The sequence below is a fragment of the Morus notabilis genome, unplaced genomic scaffold, assembly GCF_000414095.1.
Source record: "Morus notabilis unplaced genomic scaffold, ASM41409v2 Scaffold101, whole genome shotgun sequence".
NCBI classification, from domain to species: domain Eukaryota; kingdom Viridiplantae; phylum Streptophyta; class Magnoliopsida; order Rosales; family Moraceae; genus Morus; species Morus notabilis.
The window spans coordinates 491,443-512,709 of NW_010364303.1; the positions used below are offsets into that span (position 1 = coordinate 491,443).

Genomic DNA, 21,267 nt, shown 5'->3' on the forward strand with positions numbered 1-21,267 from the left:
AAGGGAAAAAAAAAAAAAAAAAAAAAAAAAAAAGGGGGAGAGAGAGAGAGAGAGAAAATTATAGGAAAACACCGGCTGATATGGTCGGCAAGAACAGATGTGAGATTAACGCCAAAAAACAGACAGGTTTAGCATTTGGGGATTGGTGAGCGCTATCTCTTCACTACTGACGATAAGTGGTTATGAATATGAATGGAAACTAGCTGGACTCTATAATGTTCAAGTACACAGTACGATAAAAGAAGGTCACTTAAGCCAAAAAGATCGCTTATGCACATATATGCTCATTTACTTTATTAGAATTCGTACATTTTATTAATTTAAATTTTTAATTTTAATTTTATATAATTAAAAATTTTCACAAAAATTATATTTAATTTTTTTTATTACAGTTAAAAATTCTCATATAAAATCACATTTTAACTCAAATTAAAAATTTAAATCGACAAACTAAACGAGACTTTAATAACAAAGTAATCGATTGTGAGTGTAAGAAAAGAACAGAATGACAGTTTGGAGTGTACATATTGGAGTGAACTATAGTCTATAGTGTAAATTAACTATTTAGTCGAAAGAAAAGGAAAAGAAAAAGGCAGTACTTCACATTCATTTGAAGGAGGGAACATCTAAAACAAACAAAATCATTCTCCATCTAGCACAGAGAATTGCAATCCGTAAAACTTATTCGGCATTTCCTTTTTACAAGTTAGAATCCGCATAAGATAACAAAGTTCACAATTAGAACTAATTATACCATACTTAAAACATTATGGCTCCTAATTTTGACCTAAAACTGGTAGGTGATTAGTACTATCAAATTCCTGAGCAATGTTATCCTTAATCCTTCCATCCTTCCGTACAACCAAAGTTGCCACAACCCCAACCAACACATAGGACAAGACAGAGTTCTCAAACTGACCAATCATATAATGGCTCAGGACCCACTAGAAAAACACCATCACCATCGTTCATCACGTAAAATTCACAATCTTGATGATTAGCTAGGGGAGAAAATTAAATTAGAAAACGGAAGAAGCAACACTAGGATATAGCATATCACACACTCACACGGTATACACAATTACAAAGCAAGGAAGCACAGCCCTAGGATTGAAAGCCAACAGCTCCTCTTCGTCCATCCTGGTGTGGACCCCACTCCCTCCCCTCCCCAAGACGGAGTCAAACCCGCCATCCTCCTTGTCCGCCTCAAAAGCTTCACTACCGACCCGACCCGCAACGACACGACAAACCAGCATAGCCCTTTTCACGTTCATGAACCCGAACTCTTCCTCGATCTCCTCGGGGATCGCCACGTGGGCCCTCCAGCTGCTCGACAGCGTGGAGATCCCGTCCAGCTTGGGTGAGAACCCGGACTTGATTATCCCGCACACACTGCAGTACTGGTGGTTACAAATAGCGGAATTACCATTAAGCCCCAGGTCGCACAGAAACGTGCAGCAGTGGAATCTCAGGAGCTCGTTGCCATCCGCGATGCACCTCTCGTCCCGCCTCCGAACGGCGCCGTTTCTCGCGGCTTTGGCCTTGACGGTTTCTCTGTACTCCTCGAACCGGGAGAGGATCTTGGAGCTGTTGTGGATCTTCAGAATCCGGTGAATGATCGGACTCTTATGCGTGTCGGTCCAACCCGTTTTGAATATGATCCGGACGATGTTCTTGCCGGAGTCGCCATCGATAAGCTCCGACACGGCGTGCTTGACGGCCTGGTGCTGCTCTAGAGTTTGGGGCTTCTGGAAGATCTCGCCGCAGGCGGTGCAGGGGAAGATATCGTTGCGGAGAGGGAAGAAGAGGCTTTCTTTCTCGGCACTGGAAGAGATGTCGGACTCCGGCCGTGAAGTCTTCCGCGGAACGACGTCGGAGAGGTGCTGATCGGCCGTATTTTCGGGCAGGATCACGAGGGAGGCGATCGAGAGCTGGGAGGACCGGGGAGGAGTGGAAGGGTGTGTTTGGATGCTGGTTTTGCAGGATTTGGAGGCGAAGATTCCTTTGAGGAACGACCAGGATGATGAGATTACCGGAGAGAGCTTCCGTTTCTTCGAGCTACGATTGTTGTTTCCGTGGCCTTCGCGACCGCCGCCGTCTTCTGCGGCGTCGGTGGAGGTGAAAGCGAAGCAGCCGAAGTGAAGGAGGAGGATGAGGAAGAAGGAGATGACCTTGTTGAAGAGCGATGAAGCTTCGCTCGGCGCCATTAATGGCGACGCCGATAGTAGTGTTGATTGAATGAGATCAGAGAAGCTAGGGAAGTTGATAAGGGTGGAATTAGAAGAGAGTGAAGAGATGGAAAAGAAAAGGAATATTGTGAAAAAGGCTACGTAGAAGGTGGGGTGACAATGGAAAGAATGGAAGAAGAGAAGAATAAAGATAGAGAGTAGGTGGTACGCAACTTCTTGGCGATTCTGTTTTTTTTTTTTTTTATGTTTTTTTTTTCTCTCTCTCTATCTATCCCTGTGCGTAGTGCTATGATTATATCTCGCTTCTATTATTATTGTTATTACTATTTAATTTGTTTTTAGGAGATCTTGTTTATTTATTTATTTTGATAAAGGAGGATATGTAAGAGATGAGATTATATCATGAGTTATATATATATATATATATATATATATATCGTGGGAAGTCGATTTACTTCACTTTTTAACCGTAATTACCGGTCTATGTTAAAGTCCTGCTTCTTCTGGCTTTATTCCTCTTGCCGAAGTAATTTAGTTCTAATGTAGCGCGCACACAAATTATTATAGCCATTTGAATTTCCATAGTGATTTTGTGCAAGTAGTATCAATATATATATTTTCTCTAATTTACAGGAGAAAAAAAAATAAAGAAATTAATAAAAAGAAAAAGTCAAGTAAATTGCCTAAATAGTTAAAAGCATGACACTATGATGATTCACCATCTTGTGCTTAATTTGGGTGCACACATGCACGTGAGTTATATATGGGTATCACATGTCTCTGTAGAATAAACTGCAAAAGCTTACTTCTATATATGTGAGGATGTGATGAAGTCAGATCAAATACAGATAATGATATGATTTTCTTAATTCGAATTACGACAATAAGTACTACCGGTGAATCCATTTAAATAATTAATCGTACAGATGAGGTTTGATTTGTTTTAGTGGTTATGGTTACTCCAAAACATATGCACTGGCATATAGAGAGTCGTTTTCCTTTTTCTTCACCCCCTCCCTTTTTTTTTTTTTTGAGTAGTAATAGTGCTCCTGTAATATTAATACTTTGATTCAACTAGTTAAGAACATTTTCATTAGTGTGTGTGGGTTTGTTTTTATTTCTTTTATGGTTGGGGAAAAATAGTTTTTGGAAAAATTTCATTTTGGTATCCTATGCTATATTAAAATATGAGTTTGCTACCCTTTGTTTTTAATAATTTCGTGCCGATACCTCGACATTTTAGAAAATCTTTTTTTGATACCTCATGATAGTTTTTTAGGACACATAAAGACAAAATTGTCCTTATTATTAAATATAAAAAACAGGTTTTTAAAAAATCTTAGACCTGCAACTAAACACTTAAACTTCATTTTGCCCCAAACATAAAGCAAAAATAGTGATTGCATGTTTAAGATTTTTTTTAAAAGGTTTTTTATATATTTAATAATAAATGTAATTTTGTCTTTTCGTGTCCTAAAAAATACTCTGAGATACTAATATAAGATTTTTTTTAAAGGTTGAGGTACTAATATGAAATTATTAAAAATAAAAGATACCAAACTCATATTTCGATATAACACAAGATACCAAAATGAAATTTTCTCAATAGGTTATTTACTACATATCTACTTAAATTATTATACATGTAGGTGCGAAGATGATGACACTTAGTGGATACTAGATAATATTAAAACACATCTTGTTGTCATGAATACAAGTAGACAAATAAATTACACATTGAAAATCCTTGACAACTAATTGGGAAGTAACTGTAACGCCCTCCGGAATTAAACTTGTTTAATTATGATAATTGTGGTTTATTAGTGTGCCTAAATTGATTTCTTAATTAATCATGAACTTTTAAATTTATTTTAGAATTTGTAATTTCACCCCTACTTATTTTATTTATTTTTCATAATTCTCTTTTTCCTTCTATTTCTCCTTTTCCTTTTTCCTTATTTCCTTTTTCCTTTCCCTTCCTCACGTTACTCTCTCTCTCTCTCTGTCTCGACACTCTCTCTCTCCTTCCCTCTCTCAATCTCCTGAGCTCTCTCCCATACTCTCTCTCTTTCTCTCTCTCTCCCTCTCCCGTTCATCTCTCCCTCTCTCTCTCAAAGTTTTCTTTCTCAAGGGCCGGATTTAAACCAAAAACGGAGGTTTCTAAGAGATTTTCAACATCAAAGCTTGGATCGAGGTAAAACTCTTTGAAACTCACTTTAGATTTTCAGATTTAGCCTTGTGGAACTCGTTTTAGTCGAGTTTGGTGATTTTTAGTTTAAATTTTGTTTTCAAATGGAATCTGAATGGGATTTGGTGAAACCTTGATGAAAATTAGGGGTTTTTGATTCTTTGGACCCTATTTGTTGATTTGAAACTGGATCTATACATTTCCCTTGAGAATATGTCGAAATCGGACCCAAAATTGCAGGTTTTGGCTTTGTTCCTCGCGAATCGGCCATTGTTGGCCCTGGAATTTTTCCCCACCGGTTGACCGGTCCAGTCAACCGGTCACCCTTCCATAGGTCGACCGATCCGGTCGACCGATCACCTCTCCACCGGCTGACCAGTGGAGTTACACTTCTCTGTCACCGGTCGACCAGTTCCCACTGAAACTGACCCTAAACAGCCCAGAAAACCTTATTTTGACCCCGAAACCCGATGTGGGATTGACCTAACCTCATTTGAGAACTCAAAATGAGTGGATTAGCCACATGAATCCTTATTTTCCATTCGATTCTCCGGAATGAATCTCTATCTACAAAGAATCATGATTTGAATTAAGAATTATTTATGAACATTGATTTTGAACTATGGCACACTAATATGATACAATTGTACCTAATTAAACGAGAATGTTTGGTGAGAAAGATTAAACTCTAAATTGTTGATTTTGATGGGAAAGTTAGTGGCATGATTGGAATGGGAGCCTCAAAGGCAAGCGGAGCTAGGGCTACGTGAAGCCAGCCACAGGTTTGATATCCAACAGGTAGGATATTCTTGTCCATATCCTTGTTAGCCTCATTTTAAATTATTTTGGCCAATGCAAATGTTTTAGAACAAAACATGTTTAAAGAAAATGATTTTAAAGAAATGGCACGTGAATGCTATTAAGTTTTCCAATGATTTTGGAAATGAGATTTTAAAGAGTATCATTTCTTAAAATGAAATATTTAAGGAATGATACAACGCATGGTGACCACAGAGATCGGGATGTGGGAATCGCATCCTTGGGGGCAGGTCCTGAAACCTGTACGGATCCACTTCTTGTTTAGTGGAATTATGGCTATGCACTTTTCATTAGACAGACATTTTTACCGCTTCTTGTTTAGTGGTATGATGAGCTGCACACTTTCATTATACATATATTTTCTACTGTGAGTATTTCCTTTTCTAAAAAGGGATGACCGGTTCCGGGTGTATATATTCGGACCGTGAGTACCTTTATTTTAAATGCTTTATAAAATTATATCCTACTGGGCATTTCGCTCACCTTTCTTGCTTTCAAATGTATAAAACCCCTCCAGGCGACGCGAGGAGTAGTGCGGAGTAGGTAGCTACTACCGGTGACGTGGACTTGACCTCGGGAAGCAAAGAGTTGTATCCCTCTTATCTTTATCTCAAGGCATGTATAAAAGAATATGGATTGTAAACTTAAATATTACTAGACTGTGGTTGATGTCACATTTACTCTTGTTTATATTCATGTATGCTAAACACCTGTAGGAATTCCTGACATGATACTAGGGACGTGGTTTTAAACTGGTTTGGTTGGAAATTCCACCACCGTTTTTGAAATTGAATTCCTCTTGAATAAAAAGGGGGGGCTCATTTGGAAATACCTGGACGTTTTAGATTTGAAACAAATTAAATTATTTACAACGTTATTTGCTAATCACTCTCTCAAACAGGTTTAGTTTCTAAATGAGCCTCTACGTCACTAACCCCGGTTTGGGGGCGTGACAGTAACTCGATCATGTTGCCATGTGGAAAAGAGTTCTTAATAACTCTTGGGAAATAAGGAAAAAAAATTCAAATTCCTAGAACATGACGTGGACATGCAGGTCATGCGCACGTGCGAGTTTCCTCCATTTAAGGTAGCCGACCAATCTCATTTACAGAAATTTATAGCACATAATTTATTGAAGTTGCTAAACTCTCAACTCTCAAGAGCGTACTAATTAAATTCTTTATTAAATGGTTTGCTACTAATTAACTGTGTATTGGAGTCGAACATGGTTTGCCATTTCTCAAGGAGAGAATCCAAAGCATGCATGCGCTAGCTCCTAAGAACACTGCGACAATATTTCAGTTTTTGTCTTTGTTTTATGCTTCGGAACAGTATGTTTTTGAAACACACGTCATATGAATTTTGTCTAATTCCTCATCTCTCTATGTTAAAAAACGCTTTCTCAAATTCAGTGAAGTCCGTCGCTATAAAGCTCTCGGTGCGTTTAATTAAAAGGACGTTGCAGTTTGCATGGAAGAAACAATGGTGTTTAGTATGAAGATTCGTGTCATGGTTTGTGGCTCGTTACAATATTTTTTTTTCAAAAAAACACACCTAAATCGTAAATGATTCTGAATAATGGTTCTGAATCCGTAAACCAAATGTAATTTCGTCCGCATCTAAAAGTGTAAAAGAGTGGAACCAACCACTTCAAGTTCATTGTCGACTTCTAGTTTCATTAGCAAAAAACTAAATTGTAGACTTGCAGTTTATGCTCAAAAAATAATATTTTAACTTTGTCCTTATCCAATATAAGACTCCAAGAGTTTCGTCCGTATATCGTCAGATTACTATATTTCTAAAGACTTGATATTCTTATATATACGCGCTTTTATGGATAATTTTTTAGTAATATATAATACAAACGTCAAATTTATATCTTTATATTGAGGTGTATAGTTCCAATCCTTTCATATCTAATTTTTATTTTAGATTATTCGTTAAGTCGTATTAGATGTATTATTTTCTTGGACTTAATTTTAGTATATATTCTTCGATTCTTTTATTAGAAAAACAAACACTTCAGAGTAGATAATATATGTAGACAATATTGGAAAAATAGGTAAGAAGCTATTGATTGCAATAAGGATGATGCTCATTACTATTTCTTCAACAGCTTTATCAAAAATGCATGACAATTATAAAAGAAGCTAATGGAGGGGAAAGAAAAACAAAGATAATTAACAGTCATTTGATTTGATTTTTGCTTTATGAAACTGGCATATATAATTGGCCCCGTTTATTTCACCAATTTGAATTTAGAATTTAAGTTTTGTTACAGTAAAAAAATTCTCACATAAAATCACATCTCAATTCGAATTAAAAACTCAAATTAGCGAACCCAACGGCAATGGGGCAACATGGGGAGCAGAAATGTCATCACGCAAAATCATTACATTAGATTGTAGCTCCAAATCTGAAGCAAAAACTCAGTTCAATCTCAAATAAGAAAGTTGAACCTGTCCCTATACATGACAACACAATACTGATTGACACTCCTCCATTTTCTTGCTTATCCCATATTGGATTGACCTCTTTATTTACCGTTGGTCTAATTGAAAAACGACTACGTGAGGCAACATACACGCAACACACATTATTCGCATTAATACCACGCATGGCAAACTTTATATTTTATCTATTTATACTAATTTCTGAAATTCCATGATGGCTAACTAATTAAAAAAGGAAAAAATAATTAAGCACTCTTATCGAGTAGTGAACATTATTTATATAACATATGATATACTACTAAGATTTTGTCAAATTTATTTTGTGTTAAAAATATATCATAAATATTTGTTTCTGTTGAAGATATTCATATATAATAATTTTTTATCTTCCCTCCAAAGTAAATATTCTTTATCACTTAGTATAATAAGTTTTCAGTGAAAAAGGAATAGTTAATGTAAAAACTGAATATAATTTTGTGTATAGAAAGTTCTTTCTCATTGTTTTAGCAATGACAAAGTCCACCTGCTAAATTAGTGTGTCGAGATAGTTCGCATGTGTTGCATTATTCAGCTTTTTTTTTTTTTTTTTTTTTTTTTTCCTAATATGTGCGACTTATTTTTTCACTATTCCATTTTTTTTTTTTCATAGAAAAGAAAATCACGTTTACTTGTAGGACGAGTTTGTATCTCTGCCTCCATCTCGTGATATATTACATACCAATTGGTCTCATCATTTCATTGTGGGCCCCGGCCTCTAAAGCATTTCAAGGTGGGCCATAAGATGAATAGGCGGGTTACTAGCTTTCATTTTTCGTGGGCCATTGTGATCTTCTCTTTAATTCTGATGGAAATCTCCGTGTTTCCCGCTCAATAAAATATGCCACCCGATACAATCCATTTCTACCATTTAATATAAGGTCATGATTAATAACATTCTTTGATTAATCTCAATTTACACCAAACTAAAGTCAGTTAAATCTTAGGTTGCTCAAAAACCCAATTCAGCAAATTAATAGGTGAAAGGATTCATGTTACATTTCAATAAAGCTGGATTAGTCAATGTTTTAGGTAAATGCGGTCCAATGTTTTGGATTTCTTTGTACCAATTTTCAATTAAGAACAGCTTAAAAAAAAGCGATTATTTCAAGGACTAACCAACAACAACGAAACATGTGTTTTAATACTTTCCGGTTTCAATTTCATCTAGAAAACGATATAAGCACATATTCGACCTAGTTATTTTATTAACTTGCTTTGGGACGGCTGGTTAGTGATTGCAATTTGACTTTTGACCACATTGTTGACTTGTAAAGAGGTAGAAAGACAAGAGGAAAAAGGAAAAAGGAAAAAGAAAAAGAAGAAAGGTTACATATGATTCCATTATTCCATATTCTCTCTTAGGACAAACTAATTAAAGCTTTATAAACATACATATATATATATACACACACTGCTTTTATAGCTATTTTTCTTATTATCTCTCTCTTTTTGGTTTATTCCTCTAAGCAGCATGATAAACAGCTGCCGACAGAGTTTTGATTAATGGCAAAAGATGGCAGATAGACCTTCATTTTTCAGGTAGTTGAGAACTTGTAAGGTATGCATTTCGTAAAATGTTATTGTGCCTTGGTGATGGTCTTTGGCCACATGTACATCATGCTTGTACCCACTTATATTAATACATCACCCGAGCAGTACTTTCGACATTTGACCAATATATAAGTTACAATATATAATAATTTATAATATCAATGTAGCGTGATTTTAAATTTATTCAGAAAGTATGTGATTTATGTTGGACATTATCAAATACATATACAAATATTGAAAGTGCGGCAAATTCACGCCATGTAATGTTCAAGGCTGAATTTTGACTAATTTAACGGCAAAAATAAAAAAGAAAAGAAAAGAAAAAATATTGACGATGTGTGTGCTTTGAGTTTTTTTTTTTTTTTTTTTTTTTTTTTTTTAACCCTTTGGTTTTCTCGTTTCTCCTTCAATCATATTCTGGTCCTTTTCAATACTCAAAATTGACCATATTTTGCTTCCATTGTTTTAGATTAGTGGGTTAATTTACTTTTAAGTTCGTAAATTAAAACTCTTTTGGTTCCCACCAAGCTAGGTGCAATTCCTTCTTCGCTTTTTTCTTTTGCATCTCTCTTCCTTTTGGACCTTTTCTTTCTTATTATAGTTTAAGTTGATATGGCATCCTATATTGTCCAACTATATATATATATATATATATATATAGAAGTTCTGTGCAATATGGTTTTATCTAAATGATGTTTGGTGTTTAACGGTGATGATAATTCAACTGCAGGAAAAAAAAAGTGACGATAATTCATATACAGTTGCAAATGAAGCATTGCGGAAAACGGTTGAACAAATGACAAGAGCACTGATAATAAATGAACAAATGCTGTTGTTCCACAGCTCTTCTTTTATGCAGTTTCTGATTTTTTTTTTTTTTTTGGTGAAACGGTAATATTACTTACAGTAAAACATTATTGCAGAAAGTTTCTAATTTCTGAAGGAATAATTCCGCAGTTGTTTTGAGTATGATTGGTTTAACTTTTGAAGGGCACCAATAATTGTAGACAGATTTTTATTTTTATTTTTTATTTTTTCTAGTCTATAATTGTGTAGACAGGTTAACAGGCTATGCATGGAGGTAGGAGTTTTGTTTTTGGCTCAATGTATTGTGAGGCTGACAGATATCACTGTAGATCAATTTGGTACGTATCAATTTGTTGTTTTGTGGAATTTTATTGAGCTGGCTAGCTGACAGATTTCATAAAATCCTTTACGTCCTTTAGAGCTTGAATATATATTTGAAAAGAATCATTCATCGTGTTTCTACTAATTGTAGGGTTGATTTTTTTTTGTTCCTATACTACCTAATTTCGTTTTTTCTGACCTGATAGGTCTCTTTTCGCTTTCGGCAGCGTCTATATTTGTTGCTTAATTACTGGTTCATGTTCACTCACGTGAACATAATACGTACATGTTTTAGAATTTGGGTAATCTAGCTAATTAAAGTCTTTTGAAGATTTAACAACAAAGATTTGCGATTTTTTTTTTTTTTTTTTTTTTTTGGGGGGGGGGGGGGGGGGGGGTTTTTTATTTATAGGAGCTAAGAAGTAGCATCAAGAGAATGACAGCCAAATTAAGAACGACATAAGACACAAACCATAATAACAACTTGAAAAACGACAAGCACATGAAAAAAAACATTCGAGAAACGACATAACAATATTAACGACAATAATGTAGAAAAACGACAAGATCTATCAAACAATTCATATGGGAAATGAGAACTATTCTAAAAGAGATAAAACAAACAAACGACCCGAAAACAACAACGACTAGAAAACGATTTAAAAAAAAAAAAAAAAAAAAAAAAAAAAAAAAAAAAAGACCATTAAAAAAAAAAAAAAAAAAAAAAAAAAAAACAGAGATGACCATTAATAAGCAACAACCAGATGAGAACGACAACAATTCTTAAAACTAACATGAAAGTGAAAAACATTATATGACCTGGAAACGATAAAGAGAATCAAAGTGAACTATAACATGAAAACGAAAATAAAATATAAAACGACAAAACACGAAAACGACAATTTGATGAAAAAGAGAACTATTCGATAGTAAACGCATAAATGTTTTAACACCTGAAATACGTCAACGGCCAGAAAACTTGGTATCCGCATGAAACATGGAAAACGACAGCTAACATGAAAAACTACAATGACAATAAAACGACGACATATCACCTGAAAACGACAATAAAAGGCACACGACTATCGCACAAAAATGAGAAAAATAAGGAAAAGTTGGACAAATACATAAAACTGTGAAACAACATAAGATCTAAAAACGACAACATACAGGAAATGAGATTCAACCTAAAATGACAACAAAATAGAGAAACAAAAATTACCTTAAGAATAACATAAGACATAAGACGAACAAAATCTGAAGATAAAAACGAGAGCAATTAAAAAACAACGTGAAACATAAAAGCGATAAATGGCGTGAAAAATGACAACCATTGATATTGATTTACGACAATAAATAGAAAGACAATGACAACTATAAAAGACGACAACGATACTGAAATCAAGAACAATTCGAAACCATAAACGACTTACTAACTAAAATGACATGACAATAGCATAAAGAAAAAACAACAACAAAATTAAAAACAAAAAATCCTAAAAAGGGTTAACAGTTTGAAAAACGACGTAAAATGTATAAACTGCGTAAGAACATGAAATCGACAACTACATCCTATAAACGACGACAGAGTTTTCGGAAAACATGATTACAACCAAGCCTAGTGAGAAACTAGAAAATTTAATCCTATAACACAATTCGGAGCAAAAAAAATAAAACCATTTTGATAATTACTATGTAATTATGTAACATAGAACGTTAAATGTGACTGTCATTATAATTACTCTGAAAATGTACTATTTCTCAAATATTTTCAAAATTTAATGTATTTTACTTCAGAAATTATAGTAAGAGTACTTTTACGAAACTAAAATAAGTAAATAGAAAGATTTTTTTGATACAAAAATATCAAGATGTTGATATATTTAAAGTGAATAAAAACTTTACTAGGTAAATCAGAACCTGCTATTTAATTTACTGTTAAAATAATTCATTCTTTGGGGTAATTTTGATAAATATTTTTTAAAATGTATGGGTCAAAATTTTTATTTTTTACTCTTGATTCATAATTTTATTAATTAAATAATTATACTAATAGAAGAGTATTTATTAAGAAATAAAAGTAAAAGTCCGTAAATTTTTCATTTTTTCTTCTTGGGGTTTCTTACTTTTGACTTTCTTATGGACCAAAGTCTTTATATACGGGCTTAGGCCATAGCCCATACGCCAAACCCAATATAATTCGAATATTCGATGCAGCATGTCCAGCTCAACAATAGAAAATTCAACAGAAATCGTTTTCCGTTTTCCTCAAAAACTTTTCCAACAGAAAAGAAAAGGAAGAAGGAAAAAAAAAAAAGAAAAAAGAAGTTATTCGGAAAACAGAAGCGCGCGCAGACAAGACAACAGACGTTACGGAATCTCTTACCTTGGCAATCCGATCTTTTCTTTCCATACAACTGCCACGTGTCCCAACCAGAACCAATCCCCATAAATATCCCTGCACTTTCCCCCTATCAAAATCTCCCTTTCACCATTTTCTTCTCTAAACAAAAATCTCCGTGTCGTTCAACGCCATTTGCCAAAGCCCAAGTGGTGCTCATCTTTCCAACTTTCATGCTCTTCTCCGCGCCATGAACGCCCGGGCGGCTCTCCTCTTCTCCTTCTCTCCGAAGCCCGACATTTCGCCGCCCAGAAAAGTTCTCGCCTCCGGTTCCACACACCAGACCCCGTTCCGGTTCCGGTTTCAGTACCCCCAGTCCGAACGACACGGCTTTTTCAGTGTCGTTTCGAGGAGGAGAGTTTGGAAAGTGTGGGCCGATGTGAAGTCGAAGCGTTACGAGGTCCCCGACTCGGTCCCGAAATCATCGGTGAAGTTCGAGGATGCCTGCGACGACGTCGATAGTGGGAAGGAGGAGTCGGAGCTCGTGGGCCCCTGGTGGGAAGTTTTTCCTAAGCGTTGGGTCATCGTCGTTTTGTGCTTCTCGGCTTTCCTTCTTTGCAACATGGATAGAGTAAGCTTGATAGAGTATTTTCTTTTTTCCCTCCTCTTTTTTTTTTTTTTTTTCCTGGGAAAATTGTTAAGCACTTTATTTTTGGCCCCTAATACTATCACTGTTATGTTATGCTGAATTGAGGTTTATTTATTTAATTTAATTTAATTTATTTGGCAGGTGAATATGAGCATTGCCATACTTCCAATGTCATCAGAGTACAATTGGAATCCGGCGACTGTTGGTTTGATACAGTCTTCATTTTTCTGGGGGTATCTCCTCACTCAGGTATGAACTATGAATTATCAATTGTGATACACTTTTATTTTTTATTTTTTTTTCATTTATTTGTTGACTTATTGCTCTGAATTTTGTTTGAACATAAATTCAAATTCTTTTTTTTTTTTTTTTGAGAGAAAACATTGTTAACAGAAAATTTTGAATTGTGGTTCAAACCCGTAAAACAAACGGCACATATGACATAGAATTCGGCTCAAAACCGTTCAGTTTTCATAGATATACTTTCTCTAAGTGAAATATTTGAGTTATGAAGAAATTGTTTAAAAAACAAAAATTTAAGTGCTACTGCACCTTTTTCTTGAGGCTTATAGCTGTAGTGACAACAGATTGCTGGTGGGATATGGGCAGACACGGTGGGTGGTAAAAAGGTGCTGGGATTTGGAGTTGTTTGGTGGTCTGTTGCTACAGTTCTCACTCCTGTTGCTGCTAAACTTGGGTTGCCCTTCCTGCTTGTGGTTCGTGCTTTCATGGGAATTGGAGAGGTAAAGCAATTTCATTTCCCTTCTGTAATATGGAAGGGAAATTTTCTTTATCATAGCTATGCTGCAGAACCTAGTGTTTCTTGTCGGGAAAAAGAAATTTGGAAATGAGTTTTCAAACAATAATGTTGTCTCAAGAACTCGAGATTTACTTTGTTTCAGGGTGTTGCTATGCCAGCAATGAATAACATTCTGTCAAAATGGGTTCCTGTAGCAGAGAGAAGTAGGTCGTTAGCTCTTGTTTACAGCGGGATGTACCTTGGTTCGGTCACTGGTTTGGCCTTCTCACCACTTTTAATACATCAATTCGGATGGCCATCAGTATTTTACTCATTTGGTTCTCTGGGGACGGTTTGGTTTACAGTATGGCTAAATCAGGTGACTTTAGAATTTGATGATTATATTTTGACCTCAAAATTTCAGTCTATAAGAATAGAACGCTTTTGTATATATATAAATTGATCAAACTCTTATCCTTGTTTTCTTGGATTGTCTCTAGGCATATAGTTCTCCTCTTGAGGATCCTCGACTGCGACCTGAGGAGAAGAAGCTAATTCTTACAAATAGTGTTTCCAAAGAACCTGTTAAAGTGATTCCTTGGGGGCAAATATTGTCAAAGGCACCTGTATGGGCACTTATAGTATCTCATTTCTGTCACAATTGGGGAACTTTTATTCTTCTTACATGGATGCCTACATACTATCATCAAGTAAGATGTAGTATTTTAGTACAGTGCCTTATACTTTGGAATTGCAAAGCTCAATTTAATAGCTTATTGGAAAAGACATCTCATTGTATATTCACTGTCATAACATTTTTTTTTTTTTTTTTTTTTTTCATAATCATAGGTTCTGAAGTTCAATCTTACCGAATCTGGGCTTTTTTGTGTTTTGCCCTGGCTTACAATGGCATTCTCTGCAAACCTTGGAGGGTGGATTGCAGATACCCTAGTGAGCAAAGGTGTATCTGTCACAACTGTACGCAAGGTATTAACTTGTTTCGCTTTTAATCTACTACAATTATTCTTTTATGAGTTTTTAAGAAAACACGTTTCCTGATAGAAATCATGTGGTTTCTTCAGGGGTTTTACTTATATTACAGTGACGGTGTTTAAAAACTATTTTAGATGTTATCAGCAGTCTGATTGCAACTTCGAGCTTGAACTCACTAGATGACATGCTACTTTTAGCTATATGGAATTGAATCAATATATCAAAGTTGGTTTACTAACTGGAATTTATATACAAGTTGCCGGATTTAATCGTCAAACTTGCTTTGAGTTCATATGAGCTTTAGTGAAATTTTCTTGGCTCGATTTGCTGCTTGGCGTATCAAACTGCTGTCTATTCTCCTTTTGCAGATCATGCAAACAATTGGATTTCTTGGCCCTGCTTTCTTCCTGACTCAGTTGAGCCATGTTGATTCTCCGGCAATGGCTGTATTGTGTATGGCATGCAGTCAGGTTTGATTCTAAATATGCAAAGAGAAAAACAATATAATTTTTTTTTTTACTAAACATATCTTTTACCTACGGTTGACATAATGCTTGCATTTTCTTTTCATTATCTAGGGAACTGATGCATTCTCACAGTCTGGTCTATATTCAAACCATCAAGATATTGCTCCACGATATTCTGTAAGTATTAGGCCTTAGTTTCATATTTGGTTAGCTTGCATGTGCTAGTCTTATTCAGATTCTGAGCTTAAATTTATATTATGACCACCAATCTCGTGCTTTGGCTCTTAAATTCTCTCTCATTAGTTGGATTTGCGATGCTGTGACAGTACTGATGTTGCAACAAAAGCCTATATTCAGAGAAAACTGATGATTGTATATTTCTTTGAATATATTTTCTGTAGGGAGTATTGCTTGGTCTATCCAACACTGCTGGAGTTCTTGCTGGTGTCTTCGGAACTGCTTCAACGGGATACATCCTGCAACATGGTTAGTACTCATCTCTTGCGATTTTTAGCTATATGAATACAAATGAAATCATCCAAATACTAAATATTTACTCTGGTCTCACTTTGTGTTTACACCTAAGTATAATCCGCTACAACACTCCTGTGCCGCATACTTCTATAACCAAAACATATAATAATTGCTCTGTTGATTGTGCGTGTAAAAACACAACCTCAAGACTCTTTGGTGCCTAGAATTTACTTTGATTTAATTCAGTTAATTAGGAAATACAGAGTCAGCTGGTCCTAGTATCTTTGTAATGTCTTTCACCTGTGTTTGAGCGAGTCAAGCTATGACAGTCATCAATGCCTTGAGTTGAATCCGCTGGAGAGCTAAAGAGAAAGGGTAAACTGTGCGTCACACATTGCAAATAGTGGTTCATAAGTAAAGACACTATTTGCTAATGGCAGGAGGTCTTTTTAGATAAAGCCCAAAACAAAACTGTGCGGGCTTGGACTCAAAACCAGACTATATATCATACCAAGTGAATGAGTAATATGAAGTGTCTCCGAAAGAAGATAGATGTTGCGTTTATAATGTGGTTGTACCTCAAAGAGCTCAGATATTACAAATCTTGAATTTTTTTAACCTTACGGTGAGGGACTTGCTATCTTTGTCTAAGTGGTCCGTGAAGGTATGACTAATTACATAAACCACTCACACCTATGTCTAAATGGCATACCCAAAACAGCCATTATGCGGTCTATGCACTGTAATGTTTTTCGATTTCCTATCTTGTAAAGCTTCAAATATTTTGGGATAACATCATTGTTACCGTTGTAATATTTCTGACTTGTCCATGTTGACAATTATCAGGTTCTTGGGACAACGTTTTCGAAGTCTCAGTTGGGCTCTATTTGGTTGGAACTGTTGTCTGGAACCTATTCTCAACCGGTGAAAAGATCATAGATTGATCATTGAATGCTTTATTTTTAACACGTGGCTGTTCATTCTGAGGCAATCCTAGGAGTTAAAAAGTGAAAATGGAGAGAAGGAAAAGAACAGAAATTGTAAGAAATTCAAGTGCACAGAAGAACTGCACACTCTTACTCCTATTCATGGGCGTGAAGAATCTTGAGATCATTATGACATGGAACATGGAAGTTGAAACTACAAAAGTTCAAATTCTTGTCCACCTTCCAACACAGCAAGTTTGATGGGTTAGTTGGACTTCCGTAGCTTTTCAACAAAGGAGAAACACATGGTAAATAGCCCCAACAGCTTGTAAAGTTATACTTGATTCTATAACACATCAATTTTTTGTGATTATGTAATTATATTCTTAGATGTATAATACCATTTTTTTTCTTCTCTTTTTACATTATATTCTTTGTCTGCTATTCTTTGTCTTGGCACGTAAGATATCGTTGGTTAAACTTGTACTACAGACACGTTCCTGCTCGTAATTGGCCACGCTAGGAAAAATGGCTGGTCAACCACTCTCCTATATTTCATCTGTATGAGACTAAGATAAGAGGTCCAATTTTTGTTTTTCTGTTTTTTTCTAATCTATAAAACAGATTATGTGTAAGTAAAATTTATGAGAGTGACTTTATTTTTACGTTGGCCGTTAACTTACTGCAACCCTCTTCCTTTATCCGGGCTTGAGACCAGCTATACAAACGCATAGACGGAGTTAGTGCAGTACGAAGGAGATATAGAAGAGGATATTCAACATAGGATTAAGTAGAAGAATGCTACGGAAGTTTTATGTGATGTCAAGATACCTATTAAGTTGAAAGGAAAGTTCTATAAGACTGCAATCCGGTCAGTTATGTTATATAGTAGTGAATGTTAGGCTATTAAAGACAATATATATCTAAGATGAGTGTGACAGAAATGTGTATGTTAAGATGGATGAGTGGCCATATGAGAATGGATCGCATAAGTAGTGAAGTTATTCGTAGTAAAGTAGGTGTAACACCAATAGAAGATAAGGTGTGCGAAGGCCGCTTGAGGTGGTACGGGCATGTCTAAAGTAGACCACTAGAAGTAGTAGATCGTGCTTGGGAGGACATTCTTATGCCTAATACTAAGAGAGGGAGGGGTATACTAAGAATTACGTGGACCGAAGTAGTTAGGAAAGATATTCTAGATTTAGGCTTTCATGAAAGTCTAATTTCAAACAGAGCTACGTGAAAAAGTAAAATTCATATAGCTGACCCTAATTAAATTGGGATTAAGACTTGCTGTTGTTGTTATAAAACACAAAAATGTACGGGAATACTGAACGCAAAGGCTTTTAAGAGGAGATAACGTCATAGAAAATTAGAGAAACTAGAGAAATTATGGTGAATGACCTTTCATTTATTAAATATCTCAAGTTTTGCTAAATTAAAAAAGAGTTCTCTCTTAAAAAAAAAATAAAAAAATTTAGTTGATAGATTATTGATTTATCATGGTAACACATTAATTATTTAATTATCAAGTTTTCAACCACGTAGGGTTATTTTGAAGATATTCTGATAAATCCCTTACAGAGCCTGTTGTTAGGTTTGGAGCATGTATAAAAAACTCCGATTACTAGGTTTTTGTGCTAGGAGGACTAGTCGAGCAGTTGTTGACCACCTGGATGCTTTTCAAAGACCAAAAACTTTTTTTTTTCTTTCTAGAGGCTTGTTTGGTAAAGTATGAAAATATTGTGTCCTTTCAGGATTATGTTAGAAATATATTGAAAGTATACAGTATTTTCATATTTTACCAAACAAGGATACAGCTTTCACCTTAGATTTTCTTCAAATAGTATTAAATGATCATACTTTTTCTATCTAATACAAGTCTAATATGAACTCATATATATAAGCTGTGTACATCCATTAAAAAAAAAAAAAAAAAAAGATGTGATACATGTAGAATATTTTTTCATACCTTCCCACAAAATGTTTTTCATTCACCAAACACTTTTTAGGGATAGCTTATTAGTAGGTTGAAATAGAGAAGTATTGAATTGACTTTATTATTAATTATTAATAATAATCACGTGAAAATCCATAACAACTGCTATGGAATATTAGACAAACATTACAATGGTACAACTTAGATGAACAACTGTACTCAAAATTCAACCCTACCCCCACCCAAACGAACGACACAGTAAAAAACAAATAGAACAAAAGAAAACGTATATATAAAAGTAAATACAAATTAAATGACCTTTATACCCCCACACAGAGAAGCTGAAAGACCAAATTGCCCCCATCCCTTGTGGACCCAACTCCTCCAAATTACGAAAGTACCCCCACTCTACGCCGAGGCGGCCACCCCTCCTCCTCCAAGCTCACGCGGCTGCAAATAAACCCGAAGCCCATTCTTCATGAAGAGCGTGAGCGACATCTTCTGCTCCACCCGGTGACCGGGTACCGGCGACAGCCGGTAACGAAGCAGCACTGCCGAAGCCACCGACTTCATCTGCAAATACGCCAAGTCCTTGCCCAAGCAGGTCCTGGGTCCTGCATTAAACGCCACGAACTTGTATCCGTCCTTGGGCGGTTCGAACCGGTCTCCTTTCTCCGACAGCCACCGGTCCGGTTTAAACTCCATGCAATCCTCTCCCCACAAGCTCTTCATTCTCCCGACGGAGTATATCGAGTACGTGAGTGTCGAACCGGCCGGGACGAAAGTCCCGTCGGGCAAAACGTCGTCGTTCACGACGTATTTAAAGTCCTCCGGCACCGAGGGATACAAACGCAGAGTCTCCGCCAGGGCCGCTTTCAGATAAACGAGCTTGTCGGCCTCGTCGAAATCCAACGGTTGGTCGATCCATTTTGCATGGTTGTTTTTACCGCGTGTCTCGCTCAGGACCGTTGATATTTCTTTTATGATTTTGTCCTCGATTTCATGATGGTTCATGACGAGCCAGAAGAACCAGCTGAGAGCGACGGAGGAGGTGTCTCGGCCGGCGAGGACAAAGTTCAGAGCGATTCGCTGCAGAACGGAGGAGGAGAAGAGGTTTCCTTCGACATCGCGCTTTTTCAGGAACCGGGAGAGTAAGTCGTCCGAAGGGTTTTCCTTGCGCGCGGAAACGGCGTCGTTCATGTAGTTTTCGACGATCTCGAGGCTCTTCTTTAGCCTTCTCTCCATGCCGATTCCGAACGCTTTTTTCAGCCTCCATAGGAATCCCGGGTAGAGAAGCCGTTCGAGAGTGGCCTCCGTGGCGGTGTCGAACGCGACGGCGAATTGGTTCTCCGGTAACTCTGGAGACAGAGTTTCCGGGTCTTTTCCGAACGTCAGACCGCAGATATTGTCGAAAGTCAGGCGAAGCAAGAGGTCTTGCAAGTCGACGGAGGTCTTATCGTGCGCGGCTCTCTCTAAGATGCGCCACAGCCGGTTCTTGATGGTCCGATTCACCCACCGGGCCATGGCTTGCCGTAGAGTCCTTGTGGTGAACTCCAGCGCCGCCGTTTTGCGCTGTATGAGCCAGGTGTCTCCGTCGCTGTTGAAGATTCCTTGTCCCAGAAGGTCATGGAAAGCGGCTTGCCAGTTGGGGCCTTTCGGGTAGTTGTCGAACCTGGTTCGGAGGATGTGCTCGATGTTTTTGGGGTGACATGTCACGGTGAAATAACCTTGCTTGTGGGCAAAGAAAGGCAGGGCGATTGTGCAGGTCTGGTACGTGCATAAACCGCCGGTGGCTCGGAGGTTGTTCGACATCCAGTCGTGGATTCGGGCACGGTTAACGATGAGAGCCGGGAGGCTACCGATGACCGGCCATACCTTTGGGCCGGTGAGCTTTCGGGCGAGGAAGTGGAACCAGAAGAGATATGCAGATATAGTAGCTGCTAGGGTAAGGAGAAGAGGTAGGGTTTCCATTTGAGAAGTAGTACTAATTAATCAGTTTTGTAATACGTTGTGTTTATGTGCACACTACGTATGGATATCACATACAGACAATGGTGCTTAGACGGTATATATATTGATATATATAATGGGTCCGGTTTGATTAGGAAAAGTTGTTAGGAATTTTGTGTCATTGGAGTGTAGCTGTTGGGTTGATATTATTAAAGGGAACTGTGCATATGTGGACGTAGATACACGAAAACCATGCAAAATGATTAGTTTATGGTGCATGTGTGAGAAATATTTGTGGTCAATAACCCAGTGTTGGATCTATGACAATGTTCTTTGCACCTTAACCTATAGCCGATTAATTCTCAATGTGTATTGATCTAGTTTTCGATTAGTTTACAAAATTTAGAAGAATTGACGTGACA

The 21,267-nt window shown here is 36.6% G+C and overlaps 3 protein-coding genes across 3 annotated transcripts; 1 reads left to right on the forward strand and 2 right to left on the reverse strand.

Moving 5' to 3' along the window:
* Window positions 1-665: 665 nt before the first annotated feature.
* Window positions 666-2,461, reverse strand: LOC21404881. The gene has a single exon (XM_010106367.2). The coding sequence runs from the start codon at window positions 2,205-2,207 to the stop codon at window positions 1,065-1,067; it is 1,143 nt and encodes a 380-aa protein (XP_010104669.1). The 5' UTR covers window positions 2,208-2,461; the 3' UTR covers window positions 666-1,064.
* Window positions 2,462-12,771: 10,310 nt separating this feature from the next.
* Window positions 12,772-17,378, forward strand: LOC21404883 (sodium-dependent phosphate transport protein 1, chloroplastic). Its single transcript, XM_024170964.1, has 10 exons — window positions 12,772-13,339; window positions 13,499-13,606; window positions 13,945-14,100; window positions 14,260-14,475; window positions 14,597-14,806; window positions 14,946-15,083; window positions 15,458-15,559; window positions 15,668-15,733; window positions 15,958-16,042; window positions 16,877-17,378. Exons 1-10 carry the CDS (start codon window positions 12,959-12,961, stop codon window positions 16,972-16,974), a joined length of 1,560 nt encoding a protein of 519 aa, XP_024026732.1. The 5' UTR covers window positions 12,772-12,958; the 3' UTR covers window positions 16,975-17,378.
* Window positions 17,379-19,209: 1,831 nt separating this feature from the next.
* LOC21404884 (cytochrome P450 86A1) lies at window positions 19,210-20,948 on the reverse strand. The gene has a single exon (XM_010106370.2). It carries the CDS (start codon window positions 20,864-20,866, stop codon window positions 19,304-19,306), a length of 1,563 nt encoding a protein of 520 aa, XP_010104672.1. The 5' UTR covers window positions 20,867-20,948; the 3' UTR covers window positions 19,210-19,303.
* Window positions 20,949-21,267: the final 319 nt, after the last annotated feature.